The sequence below is a fragment of the Carassius carassius genome, chromosome 44 (assembly GCF_963082965.1).
Source record: "Carassius carassius chromosome 44, fCarCar2.1, whole genome shotgun sequence".
NCBI lineage: Eukaryota > Metazoa > Chordata > Actinopteri > Cypriniformes > Cyprinidae > Carassius > Carassius carassius.
The window spans coordinates 1,639,581-1,667,310 of NC_081798.1; the positions used below are offsets into that span (position 1 = coordinate 1,639,581).

The 27,730-nt window shown below is 34.1% G+C and overlaps 1 protein-coding gene across 2 annotated transcripts in view; it reads left to right on the plus strand.

The window, feature by feature from the left end:
- LOC132126286 (echinoderm microtubule-associated protein-like 6) overlaps nucleotides 1-27,730 on the plus strand; it is a 50,393-nt gene that overhangs the window by 11,523 nt on the left and 11,140 nt on the right. The window contains exons 2-31 of one of the 2 annotated variants that reach the window (XM_059537456.1): nucleotides 2,248-2,407; nucleotides 3,434-3,532; nucleotides 5,189-5,257; nucleotides 5,628-5,813; nucleotides 6,031-6,166; nucleotides 8,697-8,898; nucleotides 10,095-10,232; nucleotides 10,312-10,568; nucleotides 12,099-12,308; nucleotides 12,386-12,553; nucleotides 14,025-14,131; nucleotides 14,346-14,446; nucleotides 15,078-15,264; nucleotides 15,459-15,564; nucleotides 16,493-16,586; nucleotides 16,672-16,772; nucleotides 17,114-17,316; nucleotides 17,421-17,532; nucleotides 18,837-18,964; nucleotides 21,285-21,426; nucleotides 21,501-21,653; nucleotides 22,433-22,564; nucleotides 22,790-22,878; nucleotides 22,962-23,129; nucleotides 23,652-23,853; nucleotides 23,936-24,062; nucleotides 24,807-24,885; nucleotides 24,977-25,106; nucleotides 26,188-26,286; nucleotides 26,520-26,540. In XM_059537456.1, the coding sequence (XP_059393439.1) occupies nucleotides 2,248-2,407; nucleotides 3,434-3,532; nucleotides 5,189-5,257; nucleotides 5,628-5,813; nucleotides 6,031-6,166; nucleotides 8,697-8,898; nucleotides 10,095-10,232; nucleotides 10,312-10,568; nucleotides 12,099-12,308; nucleotides 12,386-12,553; nucleotides 14,025-14,131; nucleotides 14,346-14,446; nucleotides 15,078-15,264; nucleotides 15,459-15,564; nucleotides 16,493-16,586; nucleotides 16,672-16,772; nucleotides 17,114-17,316; nucleotides 17,421-17,532; nucleotides 18,837-18,964; nucleotides 21,285-21,426; nucleotides 21,501-21,653; nucleotides 22,433-22,564; nucleotides 22,790-22,878; nucleotides 22,962-23,129; nucleotides 23,652-23,853; nucleotides 23,936-24,062; nucleotides 24,807-24,885; nucleotides 24,977-25,106; nucleotides 26,188-26,286; nucleotides 26,520-26,540 (4,106 nt within the window). The remainder of the gene's footprint in view (nucleotides 1-2,247; nucleotides 2,408-3,433; nucleotides 3,533-5,188; nucleotides 5,258-5,627; nucleotides 5,814-6,030; nucleotides 6,167-8,696; nucleotides 8,899-10,094; nucleotides 10,233-10,311; nucleotides 10,569-12,098; nucleotides 12,309-12,385; nucleotides 12,554-14,024; nucleotides 14,132-14,345; nucleotides 14,447-15,077; nucleotides 15,265-15,458; nucleotides 15,565-16,492; nucleotides 16,587-16,671; nucleotides 16,773-17,113; nucleotides 17,317-17,420; nucleotides 17,533-18,836; nucleotides 18,965-21,284; nucleotides 21,427-21,500; nucleotides 21,654-22,432; nucleotides 22,565-22,789; nucleotides 22,879-22,961; nucleotides 23,130-23,651; nucleotides 23,854-23,935; nucleotides 24,063-24,806; nucleotides 24,886-24,976; nucleotides 25,107-26,187; nucleotides 26,287-26,519; nucleotides 26,541-27,730) is intronic. The other variant, XM_059537457.1, reaches the window with a different exon arrangement.

Here is a 27,730-nt window from a genome sequence, read left to right on the forward strand (position 1 = left end):
TGTGATATCCACATTAGGGATGCACCGAATATTCGGCCACCGAAGATTTTCGGCCGAAAATGGCCCAAAAGAGCATTTTCGGTTTTTGGCCGAAAGACTTTTATCACCGAAACAACACGGCCGAAATGTTGTGATGATGACGCAAACAGAAACCGCGACCTGAACGTGCACCTGCATAGCGCAGACCACGAGCTCCCCGCGACATTCACTTCACACCAGTGAGAACATTCTCTCTCTTCTTATTCCTTTATTCGCAGCACTAAAGCGTCTCCTAACAAAGAGATTGAGACGGACCACGAAGTGAGAACAAAGAAAGGTACAGTCTTATAGAGTCTGTTAGCACACGTCTCACTGAGATCTTTTCGGATCCTCTGCACTTCATCGCGAATGTGCTTGATCCGCGTTATAAAGATCATTACTTGGATGCGGAAATAAGGCAGCGCGCACGAGAAATGATACAGGCCGCGCTGGATGCGGAGAACCCGCGTGGAGACGGAGAAGCGCCAAGCGCAGGAGACAGATCAGAGCGCGGAAAAAAAGACTCGTCTCTTGGCATTCACCCTCGTTGTCTGATATTTTCAGTGAAATTCTGCAAGAAAGTGCCTCAAATAATAATACATTGGCTATTGTTCTAGTTCTTAGGCTACTATATATGTGACATTTTATTTACAGTAGCCTATATATATATATATATATATACACACACACACACACACATATATATACATACATAATATCAGATTGTAGCCATATTTCTGCTAGATTTTCTGCTAGATTTCTGCTTTAATTTGATAAAACAAATTATTTATGCCCTGCCCCTATTTAAATACACTCTCTCAAATATTTCTCAAATGTCAGGCAGATGACAAGCTCAACTGCTCAACAGCTAGATGGTTATCTGTCTGAAGTCCCCATCCCCAGAAGTGATAACAGTCTTGCCTACTGGAGAAGTAATGCACTTTCTAGTCCTACAGAGAACAATTTCAAATGCACTTGACCTAAATGCACTTTGTTTTTATGAGAGAACAGTTCATTTTAAAACCTTTCTGCAGGCCAGTAGGCCTGTACATTATTATTTAATATTCACATGAGTGGGATACATTTTTAGTTTGAATTTTATTTTATACTGTACATTGTTGCAATGTGCTTAATAAATATTGCATAATTTGTAATTATGTATTTTTATGTTTTTTATAATTTATGTAATTGTAATTATCTTTGAAACTTTAATATTAATTTATGCAATTGCAATGTCTTAATTTTAGTAAAGTTAGTACATGGTCATAGCAATAAATGCAATGGAATAATTGGCATAATTTCTTTCGGTGTTTCGGTTTCGGTTTTCGGCCTTGGTTTTCTCTTTTTCGGTTTTCGGTTTCGGCCAAGAATTTTCATTTCGGTGCATCACTAATCCACATGTTTTGTGGCGAAGAAATTATAGAGGCTGTGTCATCTATAGCAACAAAGTGGGCAAAAATGAAAGATTAAGTGAATATTTGAATTAAATGTTTGGCCAATAGCCTAAACAAGGATTTGATCGTCCTGTAAGTTTCTGCATTTTTGACACTACTGAAAGGATTGAGCCGGACGATTCGTTGTAAATGAAAGAATAGTGATTTAGTGAGGTAGTTGATGAGTGAAACATAACATCAAGATTTTTGACGATACTAGATGGTGCGTTCATTTAGAGTATCGCAGGTAAAGTCAGCAGGAACTTTGAGTGACGGGGTTCCAAAAATGATGATTTCAGTTTTATCCATATTATGAAAAAAAAGATGTGAGCCATTCTTTTATTTTCTGCATGCAAACAGAGATTTGGTCAATTTGGGTGGATAGGAAAGTCCTGCCATCAGCATAAAAATTATAGCTAAAGCCATGATGCTGTAGAATCTGACCCAATGCTAAAATATAATTGATAAACAGCAAAGGCCCAAGTACAGAACCCTGGGGGACGCCTTGTTTAAGAGGGGCAGTAGGAGATCTGAAATCCTGAACAAAGATGTAGAACTGTCTATCAAGGAGGTATAAAGAGATCCAGAAAAGAGTAGTACCAGATATACCCATATCCGAGAGGCAAGAAATAAGCAAATCATGAGAGATTATTAGATAATTTAATTTGCTAACAAGTAACAAATTAAGCTCTTTAATATTTTTCTTCTCTTTTATTTTCTTTGCTTTGCTTTGCTTTCTTCTCTTTTCTGTCTGTCCGCCAGTGTGATTCACAGCGCGTGTCTCTTCTGTTCTCAGTCTAGCGCTGCATCCGGATAAGATCCAGGTGGCCACAGGTCAGGTTGGGAAGGATCCATATATCTGCGTGTGGGACTCGTATGCGCTGACCACCGTGTCCATCCTCAGAGACATTCACACTCATGGTGTGGCCTGTCTGGTCTTTGACGCCGACGGCCAGGTGAGTCAAATGACTGAAATGCGTCATTGTGATTGGCTGCATTCTCAAATACATAGCATATGCATATGTACAATATGAACATATTTTTTTATACTTGGTGTGTAACAATACATGGCTTGATGCACAATACTGATCTCATGAGATGATACTCTTACTATACAAAAAAAAAAAAAAAAGTTAAAATGGTACATCATCAGTCATAAATGGTTATCAAAATAAGTTACACAATATACATTTTCATGATGCCGCTTAGTTAGAAATATCATGTTAGAAACATGCTCGCTCTCTGTCCTTAACTACATACTTTTAGAAAAAAATATTTTCATCAAATAATATATATATATATAATATATAATAATAATAATATAACAATATAATATATTATATAATTTTTTTAACAATGTTTTATGCCCTCTTTATATGCATTAAACATTGTTTTTATGTAAACAGACACCTAAACAAAATCTGTTAAAACTACACAATAGATAGTCACTTTGGATAAAAGCATCTGCTAACAGAATAAATGTACAGATTGTTGCATTTTTGTGTTGCGATAATATTTTTACACAATATATTGTTACACCACTAATATTTAGTAAGTAGTTATTTTGTGACATTGAGATATTATGTTTTTTTGTATTAATTTTTTTAATCAGTTTTTTATTTTTATTTTAATTAAAGCAATTTTCTTGTATCTATAATTTTTTGTAGTTATTAATATATATTGAAATAGTTTAGTTTGATTTATTTCAATAACTCAGGTTAAACTTATTTAAAAATAACAAATTCAGCTTCGTCAGCTAGCTGAAATAAAAACATTTTTGTATTTTATTTTAACGTTGTTAATTTTTATTTTAAGTAAAAAAATAAAAAAAACATTTTTAACTGTTTTAATTTTTAGTTTGTCTTATTTTTAGTTCACTATAATAACCAGTATTGTTATTAAAATCAGATTTCCTTCATCTGTTTGCAAATGCTCTCATCGAACAGCTTATTTTGTCCTGTCTTGTGTTTTTGAACATTCAGCGTTTAGCGTCTGTGGGACTCGATGCCAAAAACACGGTCTGCGTGTGGGACTGGAAAAAGGGGCGTGTCTTAGCCACAGCCACGGGACATTCTGATAGGGTAAGAACAGAACTCACTGTTCCTCATTACTGGCAGTTAATTACATCAAACCCGCACAGTCCAGCATTTCATTTATAAGGCCAGAAAGATTGTGACTCCAGTGCATGAAGTGAAAAAAACACAGAAAGAATCTGTCCAGTCCATATATGGTAGGACTGTTTCCATAGCAACAGATGCTACACCTCAGTGATGTGAATGAATAACCGTTAAGAGCGTTATGAATAAGTTATTGTGTTGTGCTACAGTACAAAGGAGCATTTCAATGCAAGGAATGACAGAGTGTTTTGCACACACACACACACACTCACACACACTCAGTGTGAAGGGAGTCTGAAGCCTCAGCAGAGATGACAGAGGAGCTTAGTGAAGGACCACAGACACCAGAAGACTCCCTGAGGTTCCATTAAAACCCTGCAGTCTTCTCTCTGCTGTTCCAGCTCAACAGCTTCACTGCAGATGGAATATAAACCAATTTAGAGTTGAAATCTTTTGCATTTTATATGCATGCATTTGCCAGAAGCTTTTATCTGAAGCAATGTACATTGCATTTTAAGTATATAATTGATCAGTTCATGCATTCTCTGGAAATCGAACCGGTTGCTAGCGGCATGATCTACTGTTTGAGCAACAAGAAAGCTTTATGAGGTGTTGCGAAATGCGAATGATGAAGAAATCACATTGTTTGAAAGATAAAATTAAGAATTAAGCAAAGAAGAAAAATGATGTTTATTAAGATGCTTAATGCATTGTTCTTTTTTATAAATTGCTGAGTTTTTAGCTAACTAGCAAGCATGATTATAATTAGACAGCCCTGGATCTTGAAAAATAATAATAATATTTTTCCAGCAATAGCAGAAGAAAAACTCATTTTATTTCAGCTAGTGATGTAATAATATAACTGAAACTTAAATAAAATCAATAAAAACTTTTAAAAATGACAAAACGCACTACAAAGTCACTACTATTCAAATAAAAAAAATAAAATGTAATTCAAAATTCTTATTCTTTTTCAAAATATTAATAAAAAATACAAGTATCCCAATTATACTATATATTACACAGCTGAGTTGCCTAATTTGATAATGATGCTGAGTTCAATGAAAACTTTACAGCATGCAGTTTTTCCAGATTTTTTAAAAAGTATATATGTGTCTGCTTTAATGCATTTATCAAAATAACCAAAGCAAAAAAATTCTAAATCGATCATTTAACTAACAATCTGCAAAAATCAGGATCATGCATAAAATAATGTCTTCAGAATCATTCAATAATATCTTCAAGACAATAATGTCTTCAGAATCAGTCATGTGAAAATTGAGCAAATCATTGTGATGTGGATCAGATTCAGATAAAAATCAGAGCTTTGTGGTGTTTTTCTGCTGATTAAGGGATAATACGAGAATTCTTCCCCTTGCAAAAATGCTATGAAATGCATCATATTTTATGAGTAAAACAGCTTCTACTTTTGGAATCAGCACCACAAAATTAGTAAGAAACAAGTTTTGGTTTTTATTCAGCAAACATGATTCAGATATTTGCATTATAATCTTTTGCATTGTGTGTAATTTTAGAGACTTCTGCTTGATTCGGTGTAATCAGTTTTGGCGTTATGGAAGAGTTGGCATGTTTATTCCACCTGTTTGTGCTATGTTTCAGATCTTTGATATTTCCTGGGACCCGTTTCTGCCACACAGACTGGTGAGCTGCGGAGTCAAGCACATTAAAGTGAGTCAAACCCCTGAGACAAAGTTCACTCGAACCCGCTCTCAGAAACAAATAAATGAGGCATAACACGCCGTAATTTATTCCTCCTTTCCTTTCTTGTTTTCATCTTTACTGCAAATGCAATGCTTTTTGACAGACTTGAGAAATGCATTAACATACTGAGCAACTGAGACAGAAGAATATCATTTAAAGCCAGAAATCTAATTCTGTCTGATTTAGTCAAAACTGTATGACTTTCAATTTAGTAAAAGTGAACACACAGATGGCAAGCTCTAAAAATAAAGCAATGCATGCACAATATTTTAAGATTTAATGCATGAGCAACTGAAATATGAATGAAATTAGGAGTTGATTTTCTCTTTTGTCATAGTTTTGGACTTTATGTGGAAATGCATTGACACCAAAACGAGGGATTTTCGGAAAGACGGGGGACCTGCAAACCATCCTCTGCTTGGCGACGGCGAAAGATGAAGTGACGTATTCTGGAGCTCTTAATGGAGACATTTACGTGTGGAAGGGACTCAACCTGACTAGGACGATACAGGCGGCGCACGGAGTGAGTGAAGCTCATCACACTCCCTACACCATCACTCCCACCACATACACATCAGCTGTGCACTATAGCATCTCCATTAAAGGACTTTCACTGAAGTTACAATGCAATGCATGCCATTTATGATCAGATATTCAATGCATTGTCCATTTGTGTCATGCCTCTGTGACTATAGCATGTGGTGACGTGTGAACTGTTGTGCATGTGCTTGTAAACTCAGGCAGGGATCTTCAGCATGCATTCATGTGAAGAAGGCTTCGCCACTGGTGGACGGGACGGATGTGTCAGGCTATGGGACGTGGACTTCAAACCCATCACCAAGATTGACCTCCGGGAGGCAGAACAGGGTTATAAAGGTAAAACATTACAGACGGCTTTAAAGGGAACAAAATGTTTTTGAAAATAGTTTAGTGTACTAGTTTAAACACAGTTTTTACATCATTAACACATGGCCTAATCTGTCCAAGTGTGAATTGCGTGAATTGGTGGGACTTTGTTTTTGTTTTTTTAACAGTAAAAAACATCAAACCATTAAGGCAGTACTGATATAAAAGAAAAACATGTTTTTTAATAGTTTAAATTAAATTGTAATAATCAAAAATTATGTGTAATCAATTGAATTCATGAAGCTTTAACAATTCAATAATTCATCTTATAACAATGACATTTCATTTTTTTTTACTTTTTATTTTGGATTACACTATTAATGGTTTTGTTAAATTTCAATAATCAAAAAGGATCCATGAAACTTTAACAATTTAGTCATTCATTAAATTGTGAAATGTGTTTAATTTTTTCCTAAACTCCTGGATTGTGTGCTTTATGACTTAATAAATAACAATTTATAAAAATCTAGGATAAAAATGGCTGATAATAATATCGACTTACATCATAAAACTTTGATAATAATTGAATCTTTAAAAAAATTAATTGTTAGCTAACAGATACACGTTTGAACCCTTACAGAAGTTTATGAGTTAAATTAAAACATGGACTAAAAACTGTGTTTAATAAACTGTAGTACTGCTATTCATTAAACCGAATTATATGTTAAACCAAATGTGTCTTTGGCTGGTTCTAGTTCAATTCATACATTTAAATTTTTCCAAATTCCATGACATTCCGTGTTAAACAGTAGATTCCATTTCTGTGACTGGATTCTGGGTTTTAATTGGTGTAAATAAGAATAATAATAGTGCATATACTGTATAATAATGAACCACAAAAGCTTGCACCATTATTGGCCATTTTTCAAAAGGAAATTGCTTTGCATTTATCGCTTGACTCCTTATGGAGTATATAAGGGATTGTGTTAGCATGGCAACACGGCCTGCGCTTGTATCACACCAGGGACAGTGTGTTCAGCAGATGTAAGTCTTGTAGTAATGAAGCTGTCAGCACTTTCACAGCAGAAGACTGTAACAAACGATCAGATCAGATCAGATCTGCTCAGTCTGAAACCGAAATCTCAGCAGATTTAACAAACTGCTGGAAAGAAAAGACTTTTGCAGAGTGTCTTCTTGCTGAAGTCTCCTGCTTCTCAGACATCTATCCTGAGGAAATCACCCCAGTACTCTCAGAAGAGATCTCAAAAGTGTCTCAAACTGCTCAGATTTGCAAAAGACTGTAGAGTCCGAGATCTCAATATGAGCTCAAACATTTCTCATCAGATGATCCGAGCTGCTCTCTTATAGCTCTTTATGAAACTTTTGACTCATTTGGATCAGAGTTCATCAAATGTAGTGATTCACACTGGGTTTGTTGGTTTGATATTTTTCTGGTCTGTCCAATTGAGACTCCCGTATTACACATTTTTGACTTTTTCTGCTTTAAAGGTTCATTTTTGAGACTGTACAGTCAGTTAATGAGCCAGTTACCTTCTGTCCTGCATAAAACAGCAGCTTATGAGGCTTTTGATTATCTATTTTACACAGCTATTTTTTGTGTTTATATTAATTATTCCATACAATTTTAAGTTACTGGTAAAATTTCTTGTAGTTGGATTTTCTTTTTTATGTCCCTTGTAACCGACTTTATTTTTTTTCTGCTAAGTAACAGTATTATTCATATACTTTTATTGGTTTTATTAGTAATTTTGAATAAGCATTAGCTCATGTTTGTTATGTGCTTTTGTCTTTTTAATATACGTGTATATAATATATACATATGAATATATTTTCTATATTTATCTTCAAATCAGTTTTAGAAGTTTACTTTAAGTATTTAAGTTCTAAATTTAATTGTATCTAGTATTTATATTTATATATTTAATGTCATATTTATCTAATATTTATATTTATATATTTATATTAAATATATATATTTTTTATTTCAGCTTAATTTCAATGAACCTTTTAATAGGCATGGATTTATTTATTTATATACATATATATATATAATGTATAATTATTTTTTTATATTATATATATATATATATATATATATATTATATATATAATATATCTATTTCCAGCTTCAATTCTTTCTATATTTCAGTTTCTGGGGTTTTCGTTTTAGAAAATGATAGCAGCACTGCTTTGTAATGTAATAATTAGTTTGATGCAGAAAATGCATGAGTTAAAATGCATAAAAAATTTGAAAACAAATGATAAAAAAATATATATATATATATATATATATATAATTTATTTTTTATTTATTTTTTTATGCAGCCCAGCAGATCCAGATGAAACAATGTTTCCGTCAACTTTTGCTTGTTTTTACAAACTGAGTGACACGTTTATGGTAATCTTGAATGTTTAAACTAATTTAAGATACCTGGACAGTGTAGACCTCATACAATTTTCTAAATTTCCCAGTATTTGCTGGTAACCAGAGATGCTTGGATCTTGATTTTGAGGACCCTGAAGGACTCTTTCTCTCCAGGTCTGTCCATCCGCAGCGTGTGTTGGAGGGCTGACAGGATCCTGGCAGGGACCCAGGACAGCGAGATCTTCGAGGTGATGGTTAGAGACCGAGATAAACCGCTGCTGATCATGCAGGGTCACTCAGAGGGAGAGCTCTGGGCCCTCGCCCTGCATCCCAAACAACCACTGGCCGTCACCGGAAGTGACGATCGATCCGTACGGTCAGTCCACTCCTGCTATTGACATCAGTTCACACAGTAGACATTATAAATGGAGCAGGAGGGGTGGAAACAGGATGTTTGGTTTTCCAGAATGGCTGGGCAATAAACATTGTTGTATTGAGATTGCAATAAAATTTGTCGATAACAATGATAAGCTCTGGGCATTTCAAACTCAAACACACATGATGCTCGTAGTGGCTGCATCTCAATATATGAGTCACTACAAGCAGCCTTACACGGTTTAATTTGAGAAAAAATACCATCAAATTCAATCTGAAATTGAAATATATATCACAACAAACTGTCGAAATAAATTCTGGTTTAACATTATCAAAATACAGTACCATTCTATACTAAAATGCCATTCTTAATCATAATATTTGTTTTTTTAAAGAATATCATACCACTAATGTATTTTTCATCCTTTTTTTTTTGTTTAAATAGTTGTGGTGTTCAGCATCTTATTTGCCTAACAAACAAAAAAAAAAGCAACATTTTGCTTTAAATTAGATGTTTTTAATTGATTGCCATTTCATTTGAGAAAAACTACTGTCAAATACATCCTGAGACTGAAACTATAAACTGAAATTAAATCTTCACAACAAATCATCCAAATAAAATAATATTTTTAGTTTTAAGGAATATTTTATTTCATCCATTTTTGAATTTCACTTCACTAAAAAAATTGTTTTGATCCAAATTTGATTGTTTTTATCAGTTTTATTAATTAATTTTATTTGACTCGATTTGTCATTATACGTTTGCAATACATTATTAAATAAAAATAAATAAATTCATGCATTTAGCGGACACTTTCATCCAAAGCGACTAACAGTGCATACATTTTTTACCTAACATGTGTTCCCTGGGAATCGAACCCACAACCTTTTGCGCTGCTAACGCAATACTCCACCAATGAACCACAGGAACACATTATAATCTATAAATACAGAAAAATTTGAATACATAAAAATAAAATGGATGTATTGGGCCTTAATTGAAGTTCATTCTCAATGTCTAACAAACATGTGGAATGAATTTCCCTTCCCATTCAGAGTAAATTAATATTGTTAAATATCGATATCGTATAATATGGGAAAAATATATCTTTGCCAAATTACCCAGTCCTAGATTAAACACTCAATACAGACATAAACATAGACACATTTTACTTTTCCTCAACTGTGCATATTTAGACTGTGGAGTTTGTCCGAACACACGCTGATCGCTCGCTGTAACATGGAAGAAGCCGTTCGCAGCGTTTCCTTCAACAACGACGGATCCCAACTGGCTCTCGGCATGAAGGACGGCTCCTTCACTGTTCTGCGTGTCAGGTAATTCAATTCAGATCCCCTTCACTTCATCATTTCAGCTTCATTGTTCACAAACTGAGAGCTTGTCTGGTTTTCGAAGGGACATGACGGAGGTGGTCCACATCAAGGACAGGAAGGAGGTCATTCACGAGCTCAAATTCTCACCCGATGGATCTTATTTGGCCGTGGGCTCTAACGATGGGTTTGTGGACATCTACGCTGTGGCCCAACGCTATAAGAAAGTGGGAGAGTGCAACAAGTCCACCTGTTTTATAACACACCTGGACTGGTCCGTGGACAGCCGCTTCCTGCAGACCAACGATGGAGCTGGAGAACGATTCTTCTACAGGATGCCAAGTGAGAATAGTTTTTCATTTATAATTAATGTGGAAAAATGATTGACACTTTACGATATGTATGCATTTAAAGCTGTATTTTCTTTCCAAAACTGCTTTTTTTTTTTTTTTTTTGTGGGTGAAGATGCATGATAAAATACTAAATTCCAGTTAATTTTGGGACACGAAAACCTGTTTGGAAACAGTCGATATAAGTCATTAAAATTTCGGAAGTCGGTATACATTGTTAAATTTTTTAATCTTTGTTCAAATATGCATTTTATAAATTACTAGGGTTTTTGCAGTCATGAAAAACAGTTGCAGACCTGGAAAAGTCATAAAGCTATTTTAAGTTGGATGATAAAATGTTTAATTTCAGTTAATTATTGGACACGGAAACCTGTTTGGAAGCAATCAGTATTTATGATTTTTTTTTATTGTTATTAGGGTTTTTACAGTAATGAAAAATTATTTTAAAAGTTAAAATAGCTTGTGAAAAAGATCTGGGAAATTAATTCATATAATAATTAATTAATAATTAATGTGCAAGTCATGAAATTTAAATTTCAAACGTCCGTATACAATGGGTATTTTATGCAAATATTTATACTTTTTTAAATGACAGAATTAATCATTTGTAATCATTACAAATTAATAAAATCTTACAATTCATTTACATTTTTTTAAATTATGATTTCCAGACCTGGAAAAGTCATGAAAAATCATCTTGGCACTGGTGGAAAAAAACAAAACAAACAAACAAAAAAAAAGTATTGGAAATTCCTAAATCATCTTCTAAAATTAATGAAAGTCATGAAAAACTTAATGACAATTAATTAAACTTTGTTTTGTTAAAGTTTTAAATATTTATGCCTTTAATACTATGCAAATATTTTTGCATGCTTTTGAATTGCTCTGGATTTCACAGTTATGAAAAAAAAAAAAAAAAAAAAAGAGTTTTCCAAACCTGAAATACTCTTAAATGTGGTTGCATCTTGAAAATGTATCAATAATTCATGTAAAGTCTTAAAAATCAATAACACTTTACAGTAAATCTACATTTCAGAAGTCAGTTTGCATTAACGTATTAAATATTTATGTATTTAATATTTATGCAAATATGTTTAGCATTTTCTTAAATTAACAGGGTTTTCACTGTCATGAAAAACTATTAAAAAAAAATCCAAATCTGAAAAAGTCATTAAAAACCTTTTCGAAGGTGGTTGCTGGTCAAAAAAAAAAAAAAAGGTTTTAAAAATGTTAATTAATGCAAAACCATGAAAATGAATAACACTCTAGGATTCATTTAAATTTCAAATGTCAATAGATATTTTTAAAGTTTTAAATATTTCAGAGTGTGAAATCAGGTTTTAAAACAATTTTGAATTATTTTGGACATTGAAAAAAAGATATATCTTTCTATATGTCTTTGCCCAGCAAACAATAATGCTGCAAAGGTCATGAAACCCTGATTTACATACTTCATACTGTAAGGTATTTTATTAATCATATCATGCTTATAATTGTCCTAACTGTTGTTCTGTGTCTATAGCCGGTAAATTCCTGCCGAAGGAGGAAGCCAAAGGAATCCATTGGATGACGTGGACCTGCGTTCTCGGACCTGAGGTCAGCGGAATCTGGCCTAAATATTCCAATATGAATGACATCAATTCTGTGGATGCAAACTACAGCAGTGCAGTGCTGGTGACGGGGGACGACTTCGGCCTCGTCAAACTCCTACGATTCCCTTGTCTTAAAAAAGGTCAGCTCGGTTATCCAGATATCTGTGTGATCCGTGCTGAATAAACCAGTGTGTGCTAACAAATGTGATTCTTTCAGCTGCCAAATTCAAGAAATACATCGGCCATTCTGCGCATGTGACCAATGTGCGCTGGTCACATGACCTGCAGTGGGTTCTGAGCACAGGTGGAGCCGATCACTCCGTCTTCCAGTGGAGGTTTCTGCCGGAGGGAGTCATGAATGGAGTTCTGGAGCCACTGCTGCAAGGTGAATAGCATTTATTTCAGTTCATTATGGGACATGAAAACCTGTTCGGAAACAGTTGGCATTCATGCATTATTGAATAAAAAAAAAGGTTTTTGCATAATGATGCATATGGAATTGTCAGGGAAAAGTTATAAAAACCTTCTCAAAGGTGTCGTTGTCAAAAAAAAAGTGTAATGGTAAATTCATCTGCATTTTAAAGGTCAGTATTTATGCTTAATTCTTTTATGCATTATTTATAATTAATGGTAATAAATAGTAATATAAAATAACATAATGTAATATTAATATAATAATATAATGTAATAAATACTGAGTACAGATAATATAAAATAATATTAATAATAATAAAAACTCTATACATACCGATACATATAGCCTTATGCATAATAATTTTAAAAATCTAAATAAAATACTTGCATGTCATGTGACCACAAACCAACATCAACCAATTATGAACTTGTGAATGTGTCATAAAATTATAGAAATATTAAGTTTTAAAAAAATATTTTTTTTACGTCAAAAGGATACAGCTGAGAAAAACGTTTGTGAACCCCTGAATAAAAATTGGTATAGGGTTTAATGTTTTTTTTTGTTTTTTTGTATAGTGAAAAAAAAAAAAGGTTTTCGCAAATAATGATGCATATGGAATTGTCAGGGAATTTTAAAACTGTGATTTTCAGACCTGGCAAAGCTTTAAAATCCTTCTCAAGGATTGTGTCGTTGTCACAAAAAAAAAAGTGTTGGAAATTAATTAATAGTTAATGGTAAAGTGTGATGAGCTTTATGGTTTAAAGTTCAGTATTAATGCAAATATTTTATGCAATTTTTTTTTGTAAAAAACTAAATAAAAATCTTGACATTTGAAAATTAAGAACTAAAAAAATAAAGTTTTGTAACTTGCGGTGTAAAATAAAATAATTATATACTAAGATTTTTTTTTCTTTTACAGGATAATTATCATTTCCAACAATAATGTTTATAATGTTATTTTTATGATTGTTAAAACAATTAATAATAATAAAAAGTAATATCAAAATAATGCATGATATAGTAATATATTTAAATTGAGTTAATATAATAATATAATGTAATAAATACTGAGTATAATTAATTTAAAATAATAATAATAATAAAAGCTCTATACATACCAATACATGCACGCTTATGTATAATAATTTAAAGATTAAAAATATTACATATTTTATCTGTTTGTTTGCTTGCATGTCATGTGACCACAAACCAACATCAACCAATCATGAACTTGTGAATGTGTCATTAAATTATTAGAAATATTAAGTCAAAAAAATAGTGTAAGTAAATATTTTTTAACATTTAAAGGATTCAGCTGATGAAAACGTTTGAATAAAAATGGGTGTAGTGTTTTTAATTGTACGTTTTATTTAGCCGTTTGGACTGAAATGTATAAATGAGAGAGCAAGCAGAAGTTCTGACAGAGTTTTCTGGTTCACAGAGAGCTACGCCGACTCTAACAGCGGTGATTCTGACTCGGACCTCTCCGACGTTCCCGAGCTGGACTCAGACATCGAACAGGAAGCCCAGATCAACTACGAGCGTCAGGCAAGAGACACTTAAACCCTGACAAAACCCAAACCGAGAGGGTCATGTGTCGAGTGTTTTATGTAACAGTCGTGCTCGGCTGCTTTCTTCCTGTTCCTCTCATTATTTTCACAGCTGATTGGCCGACTGCTGTTGCCCTTTTAGCTTTTTCTGAATCTCTGAATGTGTCTGGAGTGGATTTCTCCCTGTAACTCTTCTCCCAAACACCCCTCAGGTGTACAAAGAAGATCTTCCTCAGCTCAAGAAGAAACTGGCTGGATCTCTGAAGAGACAAAAAGCTCCGGACGAGGGGCTGCGCCTGCAGTTTGTCCACGGGTAAATATATACAATTATAAGATTTAGATTTATGCATTAGAATATTTGTTCACATTTTTCAAGTATAATGTGTAATTATATATGAAGACTTATTAGGCTTCTACAAAAACATCACTGGACTTTTTTTTTGCCATTTAAAGTGACATTATTGAGACTAAACAGGAGCCTGATAAAAATGTTCATTGTAAAGAAAAAGTTTTCGAATGTAAAGTAAAGGCAGCAATGCAGTCTAATGCATCTAATGCTAATTATATATTTATATATATAAAACCACATCTTCGAAACCCAGCTCAAAAACATAAAGATTTAAATAAAACAAAAGTTAAAACATAATATAAAATTATTAAAAACATAGTTAAAATGAATGTTAAATTAAATTTTTTTCTATTAACTCCATGTATTTCAGAGCTCTATCATTTTTATTTTTATTTGTGTATTCTGACGAAATCCATTTTTCAAACTTTTATTTTGTAACATTTTTTACACCGTTTTTATATGTAACAGGTTATACTGTATATAACCTGAATGCAAAGCATGTGAGAAAGTTGAGTTAGAGCTGAAACATTTTGTTGGAATCAGATGCTTCTCTCTGCTGACTTCTGCGGTGTGTGTGTGTGTGTGTGTGTCTCAGGTACAGGGGCTGTGACTGCAGGAATAATCTGTTCTACACTCAGGCCGGGGAGGTGGTGTATCATGTGGCCGCTGTGGCTGTGGTGTATAACAGACAGCAGCACACACAGCGCTTCTACCTCGGACATGACGACGATATCCTGAGCCTCACTGTGCATCCGCTCAAAGATTACGTGGCCACCGGACAGGTCAGACATTTCAAACCAGATCGAATCAGATTTGATTTTCTATCAGAGTTGCCTTTGAGCTGTCAGTATGCACAGTCTTATTTCAGATCGCCTGGTGATGATTTTATGGAGTGTGTGTTTTCTGTGAGGAGTGGGAATGAATGTGAAGTGCATGTAGATCATGCAGATGTTGGACTGATGTGTGTGTGTGTCAGGTGGGTCGAGATCCAGCCATCCATGTGTGGGACATCCAGACACTCAAGTGTTTATCTCTGCTGAAGGGTCAACATCAGCGCGGGGTTTGTGCTCTAGAGTTCACAGGTCAGACCACCACATCATTTACATGCAACGCAGCAATAAAATGCATCTCTTGTAACGTTTATTTTTCTCTAATTGTATTTTGGAACTTTTGAAATGCTATAGATTATACACACACACACACACACACATACTGTGTGTGTGTATATATATATATATATATATGTGTGTGTGTGTGTATACAAAATTGTTTTAATTTGAAATGGTTTAGAAATAATACTAAAACAAACAAAAAAACCTTATAAATCTATCTAGACATAAAAATAAAAACTAATAAACAATGTCAAAATGCACATCAACATTTTTCAACTTTAACTAAAATTAAATGAAAACAGAAAATATAAAAATATAAACTAATCTGAAGTACTAAATATAAAATATTAACTATAATAGTAATAATAGTTTAATTTATAAAACTTACATTTCACCAGGGTAAAATGTATATGTAACTTTGAAATACAATAAATTATATATATATATATATATAAACTTTTATTTTAATTAGTTGACAGACAGATTTCTTATTTTAATTGAACTCAAATGGACTAAAATAAATAAACCTGAAATACACTGAAATACTAAAGACACACATTAGAAATTTAAATAATAAAAAAAGAATTCACAACAAAATCTCTAAACTTTAATATTAAAATAGAAAAAAAAATGAATTCAAAATAGAAAATAAAATATTAACTATAATAATTACTCGATACTAAAATAAACATTTTACGTGGAAATCAGCTGAGAAACTGGAGATTTGAGTTAAAATTACTTTAATAATTACATTGAAGGATTAAATATTCTGACAAAATTCTCTGGTTTCAAGTAAAGTAATCCAATGCATCTCCATTAATGTTTCCAGAATCTTATTTTTGTACCGTTTACATCTGCTTAAAGTATTTTTTATTTATTTTCTCTTTCTCAAATCTAGCGGATGGCAAGAGTTTAGTGTCCGTGGGAATCGACGAAGATCATTCCATAGTCATCTGGGACTGGAAAAAAGGCGAAAAACTGGCCAAATCCAGGTAAAACCAAACCTTTCTAATGGTGAAGAGTGTGTGCAGCGAGCAGAATCACTCACAAAGACATCTTTCTCTCTCTTTAACACAGAGGACATAAAGATAAGATCTTTGTGGTGAAAGGAAACCCGTTCCGCATGGACAAACTGCTCACGGTGGGATTGAAACACATCAAGTTCTGGCTGCACACAGGTGAGATTCATCAGTTTCAGTGAGTGTTGCATCCTGTTTTCAGCTTAGGATGTGTGCATACAGTGTTTTTACTGAAATATCTGAAGCATAAGCTCTCACGAGAACATGACTGTGAGGAGAATCTGCCACATCACATCGAGCCATCATAAGCTGATGTGACTGTTTCGCCAACTTTACCATCAGCACGCCGTATTTTACCAATTAAATGTGAGCAAGCTTTAAAAAAAGAGCTCAGGGAGTCAAAACCAAATGCTCCAGTAACTGAATTACTCTTTGTGAACTGATGCTTTGCATGCTTTTCCCCTGGATTAATTCAAACGCATGTTTATTTCTCACTCCAGGAGGAGGTTTAACTTTTAAAAGGGGCATTTTCGGGAATCTGGCTAGGCATGAGACCATGATGTCCGCCTGCTACGGACGCTCGGAGGATCTGGTGTTTTCTGGGGCGACGACGGGTGACGTGTACATCTGGAAAGACACGACGCTCATGAAGAGCATCAAAGCTCATGACGGGCCCGTGTTTGCCATGTGCTCTCTGGATAAGGTGAGCTGATTTAACCACAGGTTCATGGTGTCCTGCTTAGAAATGCAGATTAACAGTAGGACAGATGTATTTCTTAGCTGTTAATGGTGTGTTGTGACCTGAAGGGTTTTGTGACGGGGGGTAAAGATGGAGTCGTTGAGCTGTGGGACGACATGTTCGAGAGATGTCTGAAGACATACGCCATCAAGAGGGCGGCGCTCTCGCCTTCATCTAAGGGTGATTAGAAATCCTCAAAACAGAACATTTTTACATTGAAATAAATTGACTTTATTTTGTTTCAGTAAGAGTTTATACAGATAACTTATGTCTATTGTGTTAGTTAGCTGTTTTTTTTGTCATTTTTTAACCTAGTGAAAATAACCCTACTGCAGTTTGATTGAGAAACAATGAAAAAACATGATTTCGGAGAATTGTTAAAAACTTGAGTTGTCTGTTTTTGCAAATTAACTTTTCATTTATTAATTAATATTTTGTATTGTGAGGGGATTTCATGGAACTCAACATTATTTACCTTCAAAAACATTTTAAAATTAAAAAAATGTAATTAATCTATATAATAATAATAATAATATGTAAATATAAATATTAGAAAAACAATTAATATTATTTGTAAATATTGCAGTGCTTTTTTAATTAAATACATGTACTACAGTTTGTTTCAATAATATTTATTATTTAATGTTATATTGTGATATTTAATGGTACGTGACAATATTTACCTCAAAAAAAATTATTTCTATAAAAACAATAATAATATGAAAAATAAATATATTGCATTTTTTTAATGAATGTACTGTATATTGTGTCAAACTTTATTAATTAATATTTTGTATTTAATGGTACAAAACATCTTATTTCTATAAAAAATAGTACAATGCAAATACTGATAAAATAATACATATTATTTTCAATGAATACAATGTTTATGTGAAGTTAATAGTGTTTCATTTTGTTTCATGAAATGAATATATTTTGTTTCGTAATATTTATTATTTAATATTTTATATTTTGAGGGGATCTTATGGTACTACACATTTGACACTATTTGTTTCTATATGAAATGCAAATATTAGAAAACTATAAATGCATTGTTTGTTAAATTAATACACTGTTTAACATTGTTTATGCATTGAATGTACTATATTTTGTATTATCATGAGATTTTAATGGTATTATATAATATTTACTACTAAATGATATGCTATTCATATATAAAATAATACAAATATTAGAAAATGATGCATATTATTATCATTAATACAGGAGGATCTGTATAAGCATCTGTTAGGAGATTTGGATGTATATTCAGACAATATGAAGAGCTACTTCATCATGGCAGATTTGTAATTTGTACAGCAAAAAATACTCTTTAAAAATTAATACACTATGCACTTTCTATGGTGGTCATTTTTTTCAAAAGTCACCAAATTTCCCACCGTTATGATGTAGTAAAAATGACAAAACTTACAAATGACAGCTCTACAGAGGGTTACTCATATATATTAAAACTTGTTGTTTAGGCCTGCTGTTAGAGGACAACCCGTCCATCAGAGCGATCACTCTGGGACACGGACACATTCTGGTTGGCACCAAAAACGGAGAGATCCTGGAGATCGACAAGAGCGGCCCCATGACTTTACTCGTACAGGTGTGTGTCACGCTTAAAATATACAGCTGCAAATCCAGATGCAGAATAACAAAGTCAAACTGTAGGGATGTAACAAGTTTTTATTAGGCTGTTGCTGTACGTTTTTTGGTGAAATTGAAATATAACAAAACTAAATTGAAATTTTAAAACAAACCCCAAATAAAATAATTTACACAAATAAAGTATATTCATATAAACAAACTATAAAGATAGCGATAAAGAAATAGTTCTAAAAATTGTTCTCATTATTAAAGGTGCTGTATATAGGATTGACACCAAGTGGTTGAACTATGTATTGCAGTCCAAATTCAAAACATTGGAGAGGTTTTTTTCACCCGTCCCCTGCTCCTCAGACTTGACGCATACGCAGATTGCCAGATTGACAACACCGACAGGAACGAACAGACATGACGATGAATGAAATGAAATACACTGTGATTTCTGCCAACTGGCACCAAAATTGGATAAACTGGCAGTGGGCGGGTTTCACAAACCAAAATAGAGACTACATTCTGGCCCGGAATACACATTTTCAAAGGAGAATAACTGACTGTAGCAGTATAGTTGGAATCCTTTTCAGAATTTTTTTTCTCAAATTTGAAGTGAAAAACAGAATGGTCTGACTTTAGTTTTGTGAAAATATACTACAAATCTGAACGAAACAGCAGACGAGCTGAATGTGACGATTCAACCTCTGCCACCAGGTTATATGCACCAGGCTTATGAACATAGTTTCCTGGGTTACCGCTGTAAACAAAGCAGAGCTGCGCTTATGAACAGCGACGATGCAGCGTTTCCTGGGTTACCGCTGTAAACAAAGCAGAGCTGCGCTTATGAACAGCGACGATGCAGCGTTTCCTGGGTTACCGCTGTAAACAAAGCAGAGCTGCGCTTATGAACAGCGACGATGCAGCGTTTCCTGGGTTACCGCTGTAAACAAAGCAGAGCTGCGCTTATGAACAGCAACGATGCAGCGTTTCCTGGGTTACCGCTGTAAACAAAGCAGAGCTGCGCTTATGAACAGTGACGATGCAGCGTTTCCTGGGTTATTGCTGTAAACAAAGCAGAGCTGCCCTAACGAACAGCGACGATGCAGCGTTTCCTGGGTTATTGCTGTAAACAAAGCAGAGCTGCCCCAAACGAACAGGGACGATGCAGCATTTCCTGGGTTACCGCTGTAAACAAAGCAGAGCTGCCCTAAATAATAGCGATAATGCAGCGTTTCCAGGGTTACCGCTGTAAACAAAGCAGAGCTGCCCTAACGAGCAGCGATGATGCAGCATTTCCTGGGTTACCGCTGTAAACAAAGCAGACCAGGGCTTAAGAACAGCGACGATGCAGTATTTCCTGGGTTACCACTGTAAACAAAGCAGAGCTGCACTAATGAACAGCGATGATGCAGTGTTTCCTGGGTTACCGCTGTAAACAAAGCAGAGCTGCCCTAACGAACAGCGATGATGCAGCGTTTCCTGGGTTACCGCTGTAAACAAAGCAGAGCTGCCCTAACGAATAGCGTCGATGCAGCGTTTCCTGGGTTACCGCTGTAAACAAAGCAGAGCTGCGCTTATGAACAGCGACGATGCAGCATTTCCTGGGTTACCGCTGTAAACAAAGCAAACCAGAGCTTAAGAACAGCGACGATGCAGTATTTCCTGGGTTACCGCTGTAAACAAAGCAGAGCTGCCCTAACGAACAGCGACGATGCAGCGTTTCCTGGGTTACCGCTGTAAACAAAGCAGACCAGAGCTTAAGAACAGCGACGATGCAGTATTTCCTGGGTTACTGCTGTAAACAAAGCAGAGCTGCACTAATGAACAGCGATGATGCAGTGTTTCCTGGGTTACCGCTGTAAACAAAGCAGAGCTGCGCTTATGAACAGCGACGATCCAGCGTTTCCTGGGTTACCGCTGTAAACAAAGCAGAGCTGCGCTAATGAACAGCGATGATGCAGCGTTTCCTGGGTTACCGCTGTAAACAAAGCAGAGCTGCGCTTATGAACAGCGATGATGAAGCGTTTCCTGGGTTACCGCTGTAAACAAAGCAGAGTTGGGCTTATGAACACTACTTTAATATGCATTGTTCAGAGTCAAGATGAAAAGAAAATATCACAAACTTTTCTAAAGACAGTTATTTATACTTTGGTATAAACTCCTACTCCAGTTGTATCCTGGTTTGTTTAGCATGTCAACCGATTTGAATCATTACATATTTGAATCTATTTTAAACGGGCTCGCAGTTCATCGTTACATCCCTTCAAACCAGATTAGATGGTCAGGCAGGTCAACTAGTTGAACTGTGTGTTGTGTTTGATTTGTTTTAGGGTCATATGGAGGGGGAAGTCTGGGGCCTCGCTGCACATCCGCTGCTGCCCATCTGTGCCACTGTGAGTGATGACAAAACGCTGCGCATCTGGGAGCTTTCAGCCAACCATCGCATGGTGGCCGTCCGGAAACTTAAGAAAGGTTTGTGGTTCACTAACCTCCTTCCACATTTGGAAGATCTCGTATAACAGTTTGGTGTATGTGTGTGTTTGTAGGTGGTCGATGCTGTGCCTTCTCGCCAGACGGAAAAGCCTTAGCAGTGGGTCTGAACGACGGCAGCTTCCTGGTGGTGAATGCAGACACACTGGAGGACATGGTGACCTTTCACCACAGGAAGGAGATCATCTCTGACATCAGGTTCTCCCAAGGTAACCGTCTGGCATGGCTAGCAGTTTTAGATATTAAAATAAGCTGATGATATATATTTTACTATAAAATACAAATTCCCATTAGAAATATGTGCATGCAACATCATGTATTACAGTAAACTTGGGACGTTTGTCATTATGCAATGATAAAAAGACCTCATGTAGTTTTGTATCTCCAGAGATGAGTTTATCTCATAAGCTTTGACCCACAAATTTGCTCTGCTGCCAAGTTAGTAAAATAAAATAAGTTATTCCATAATAAAATAAATTGAGTTTCTGTGAGTAAATCGAAGACATCCTACAACCCTGGAATGGTTACATGATGTCAAGACATTTATTTTCATCAGAGATGTTCTATATACTGTAATATTTAAACAATATTTAAAACTAACTTGATCATATGTGGAGATATGCATGTATTAAAAATCATATGGTCATATGTACATGTGTGAAATCAATTAATTGCATTCAAAATTAAAGTTTGCATATTATTTGTGTGTATATTAATACACACATATACATGTGTATATGTTTAAGAAAGATATGCAATATGTATTTATGTTTATATAAGATGGAAATATTTCTTAAAAACATATATATATGTGTGTGTATTAATATTACACAATATTCTTATAAAATATGACTTACTTTTTATATATACCTTTAATGAAATTGATTCGTTTATAAATATATATATATATATATATATATATATAATGCAAAAATTATGTAAAACCTTAATGAAACAAGTAATGTATAATTCATTTGTTTTATTGAAGATGCTGGAAAATACCTGGCTGTGGCCTCCCACGACTCATTTGTGGAGATTTATAACGTTCTGAGCAGTAAGCGGGTGGGAATCTGTAAAGGAGCGTCCAGCTGTATCACACATGTGGACTGGGATGTCCGCGGTAATCCAGACATACACTAAACACAAATATATATTCATGCAATAATATGCATGCTAATGTGATGAATTAACCCTTGAGTGAAATACAGTTTTTTAATGGAGAAATCTGTTTTTATTTATTTTTTTATTAGGAACTAGCGTCTTTTTTATACTGACATATAAAGATTTTGCGTATTATCTATTGGCATTACTATAGGATATATATGAACCGTGTGTATTAATGCAGGAAAACTGCTTCAAGTCAACACTGGTGCCAAAGAGCAGCTATTTTTTGAAGCTCCACGTGGAAGACGACAAACTATCAGCAGTTTAGAGGTAAAAAAAAAAACACATGAAGGCATATATATCACCAAACCCCGGCATGATCACAGCGTAACTGTGTGTTTGTGTGTGTCCAGTTTGAGAAGATGGAGTGGGCCACATGGACGTCAGTGCTGGGTCCCACCTGTGAAGGCATCTGGCCGACGCTCAGCTTCGTCAACGCCTCTTCACTTACCAAAGACAGGAAGCTGCTGGCCACCGGAGACGACTTCGGCTTCGTCAAGCTCTTCAGCTTCCCCTGCAAGGTCTGACAGCAACTCATATATTCACAGACACTACCGCTTCAGAAAGAAGTCTCCTGTGATCTCCTTCGCTTTTGAAAATACTGTAAAAACAGTGAAATATTTCTAGTATTCAAAATAGTCATTTCCTATTTGAATGTATTGTAAAATTAATTTATTTCTGACATAAAGCTGTATTTCCAGCATCATTCCTCCAGTCTTTGGTGTCACATGATCTTCAGAAATCATTCTAATATGTTGATTTAATGTTGAAAACTACTTCTGTTTTCTTAGATTTTTTTGATGAATAGACATTTTGAAAGAACAGCATTTCTTATAGTTATATTTTTATCAATTATTATATTTCTTTATAATAAATTATATTTTTTTCTTTTAAAAATGAAAAAACCTGTCTAATTGATTCTTCCTTGCTGAATAGAAATGAATAATAATAATCAAAAATAACTTTTTAAAGCTATTGTACAAGTGTTTTTGGTTTATGCATTAAGTAGAATGTCCTTGATGCTTTTTTAAAATTTCATACAGGGTCAGTTTGCCAAGTTTAAAAAGTATGTGGCTCACAGTGCCAATGTGACGAGCGTACGATGGTCCAATGACGACGCGATGTTGCTGTCAGTGGGCGGAGCCGACACCGCCCTCATGATCTGGGCGAGAGAGGGGATTGGTCCACGCGAAAGCAAAGCTGTGGACAGCGAGGAATCAGACGACGACGCTGAGGAGGATGGGGGTAATGTTAATCTATTTAAATTGACATTTTTAATAACATTTTTTAATGTGGAGTTTTATTTAATCTACGTTTGTGTGTTTAGGGTACGACAGTGACGTCGCTCGGGAAAAGAACATGGATTACACGACGAAGATCTACGCTGTCAGCATCAGACAGATGACAGGCGTGAAACCACACCAACAACAGAAGGAGATCCCAGCGGATGAACGGTAACAAACACAACTCAAGTTCAACAGATCGATTTCCTGTTTAGTACGTTTTTCTTCCTAGTGTGAAAACATAAGATATTATTATTATTATTATAAATGCTGTATGTTTATTATTATTATTATAAGATTTTACTAGTTTTCTGAAAAATATACCAAAATGAAATGTTCACGCTTAAAACAAGAAAAATAAGCGATCAAAATAAACACAACTAAATGTGTACATAAAAAAATAAATAAGCAATGAAAAAAAACTGTTTTTTAAATTAGATATTTCTGACGTCACTGGCAGATATTTGTTCTTGTTTTAAAAATAAACTTAACACTTTATTTTTAATGAAAATTAGGCACAAGTTGCAAAACTTAATTTGATTAGTATTTTTGTTTTCTATTATAAATATTGAACAATTTAATCAAGATATTATTTTTACTTAGTTTGGACGAAAAACTACTTTTATACTAAGTCTCGTTTCTGGAAAAAAAATTATCAAATTGAAATTAGTTTATGCTAAAAAAGAAAAAAAGTAAAGAGAAATCTTCTTTTTTTTCCCTTTGACCTACAGTAAGTTGATTTTGCTGACCCCACTGGTAGACATTTGTTCTTGTTTTAAGCCAAAACATTTGGTTTTTATACGTTTATCAGAAAACAAGTCTTGATATCTTACCTCATTTTGCATCTCAAGGAAATATATCTTGATTTGAGGATGTTTCGATATATTTTTTGATGTCATTATTGGTTTGCTGCAGGCCTCCAGTGAGTCGAGCCGCACCGTTACCTGACAAACTGGTGAAGAACAACATCACAAAGAAGAAGAAAACCGTGGAGGTCAGTCGGTCATAGGCTCATGAAGGTAGTCTTGTCTTCATTATTGTCAGGGTGTGTGTGTGTGTGTGTTGATGTCTGTGTGTGTCTGCAGGAACTGTCTCTGGATCACGTGTTTGGCTACAGGGGCTTTGATTGTCGAAACAACCTTCACTACCTCAATGATGGAGCAGACATCATCTTCCACACAGCCGCCGCTGCTGTTATTCAGAACCTCTCTGCTGGTACAGTCCTGAGCTGACCTCTGACCTCTGGATTAGTGTCGCAACATACAGGAAAAACACAATTAGATGTACAGTTTGTCTTTATGCATGGGCTGAGTTTGTGAGCGTGTCTTCTGAGACTAATCTGAGTCCAGATGCTGCTGACCTCTACAGGCTGAAAAGAAGGGGGAAATCAGCTTTAGATGCAACCTATAAAAAAAATAAAAAATAAATGTGTACTTAATTATGTTATAATTAAATACAACTATATATATATATATATATATATAATTTTTTTTTCTTTTTTTTTCTTCTGAAATTCAGCTAAAAGTAACTACAGTATTTGAAAACTATTATTAAAATATGCACATTTTATTTTTAAATTAGTTTTTTTTTTTTTACATTAATTAATAAAGTATGTCCTACGGTATTTGTTTACATTTTACGTATATAGTTAGAATATACGAATTTTAAAAAGTTAGAAAATAAAACGTATTTTATTCAGCAAGGATGCATCAAATTGATCAAAAGTGACAGTAAAGACATTTATAATGTTGCGAAATATTTCTATTTCAAATCTGTTTCATTTTAACTTTCTATTCATCAAAAAATCCTGAAAAATAAAATGTATCAGTTTTTCCTCAAAACTATGAAGCACCACAACTGTTTTCAACATTGATAATAATCAGAAATGTTTCTTGAGCAGTAAATCAGCATATTAGAAGGATTTCTGAAGATCATGTGACACTGAAGACTGGAGGAATGATGCTGAAAGTGCATCAAAGGAATAAAATACATCTTACTGTATATCCACATAGAAAACAGCTATTTTAAATTGTAATAATATTTCACATTATAACTGCTTTTACTGTATTTTTAATCAAATAAATGCAGCCATTGTGAGCAGAATACACTTCTTTTAAAAACATTTTTAAAAATCTTACTTTTACTGATCCAAATCTTAAAGATAAGTCAATTTCCTGCTATGTAGTAAGATATTATTGCAGTGTGACATTTTTTTTAAGTAGTCTTTCTATGAATATGAGTTCATAAGAGCTGTATGCGTGCTGTAGTTGTAGATGAATGTGTTTGTGATTTGCAGGAACTCAGAGCTTTTATCTGGAGCACACGGATGACATCCTCTGTCTGACTGTCAATCAACATCCCAAATATCTCAACATCATCGCCACCGGTCAGATCGGTAAGTGTGCCAATGAACAAACTGATCTCCACACACATTTCCTAATGCAAACCCATGTAATTTTCACCATTTGAGTCATTTTCATTTGCACGCGTTGACTTTTGCGTTGCTTCTTTCAGCTGCACTGCTTGGTTTTGTGTTTATAAGTTGAATCTCTCACGTAATTCTGCTTTGGCTTCTCTCATTTTTGTTCATCACTGTCTCATGCTCTCATCCAACACACCACCACACAGGCGACATCACCGATCTGCCAGGTAGGACAGCAGAGCCATCTCACTTCAGTTTGACTCACTGACCTTCTGTGTTTGACTCCAGAAATTCAGGACAAATTTCAGCGATCCAAACTAGAACTAAAGCATGCATTTTTTTTCTCCAAATCAATGATTTGGGTTCAATGCAAGACAAAGACTTCAGTATTCAGTTTGCAATGTTGACATGACATTTTGCATTATTCTTTAACACTTTACTAGTTACATGCATGGATATAAACATTCATATACATGCATATAAACCAGTTAATATGGTAAAGCACTATATGATGTGCACACATTAATTTAGAAGAATAAACTAAATAGGAATAACTTGCATACTAATATATGTAAATATAATATCAATGCAATAATAAAGTAATCATCAAATAATAAATATATAATATATTTTAATATAACATAATAATATAAATTTAATAATAACAAACTAAAATAATGCAGTTTACATAAGCATCAAAGAATCTGATTAGAATCTGACTTCTGAAGTTATGATGCTGAAATTCAGCTTTGATCACAGGAATAAACCACATTATAATACTATAATATATTCACACTTCTTTTATGAGTATTTAAAAAACAGTTTACATTATTTTATGAACATTAAAAATGAATTAAAATATTACATCTTTGCACATAATAAATTATATAAATACTTGAACATAAAAGACAAATTAACCGAATTTTTGTATTAATTTAATTTCTTCATTTTTACTTGTATGAATTAATTCATGCATTTATCTATATTTAGCGAATTTCATTTTTCATTTATTTATCCAGCTATTTATGTTTTATGCATTTATTTATTTATCTAAGCATTTATTGTAAATTTGTTTGTTCAAAATTTCATTAAAATCTTAAAATAATTTTTGGTTCTTCCAAACTCTAATATTTCTTTAGTGAATCAATCTTTAACATCAGGTTTGATGGAATAGCATCTGTCTATGGTTCACGAGGGATGCCACAGATTTCAGATCAAGCAATCCTCTCATTTCCCTTGTGTTTTGTGTCCTGTTTCAGTAAAGACCACCGCTGTGAAGAATACTTTCTCATGTTTGAATGAAGCATCATGCAGCAGATTGGCTTGTTCCCTCCATCAGCACTAAAATACATATCTAATACTGAATATTATCATGTTGAAAACCTTGAGGACTGTCCTTATGAACTCATAATAACCA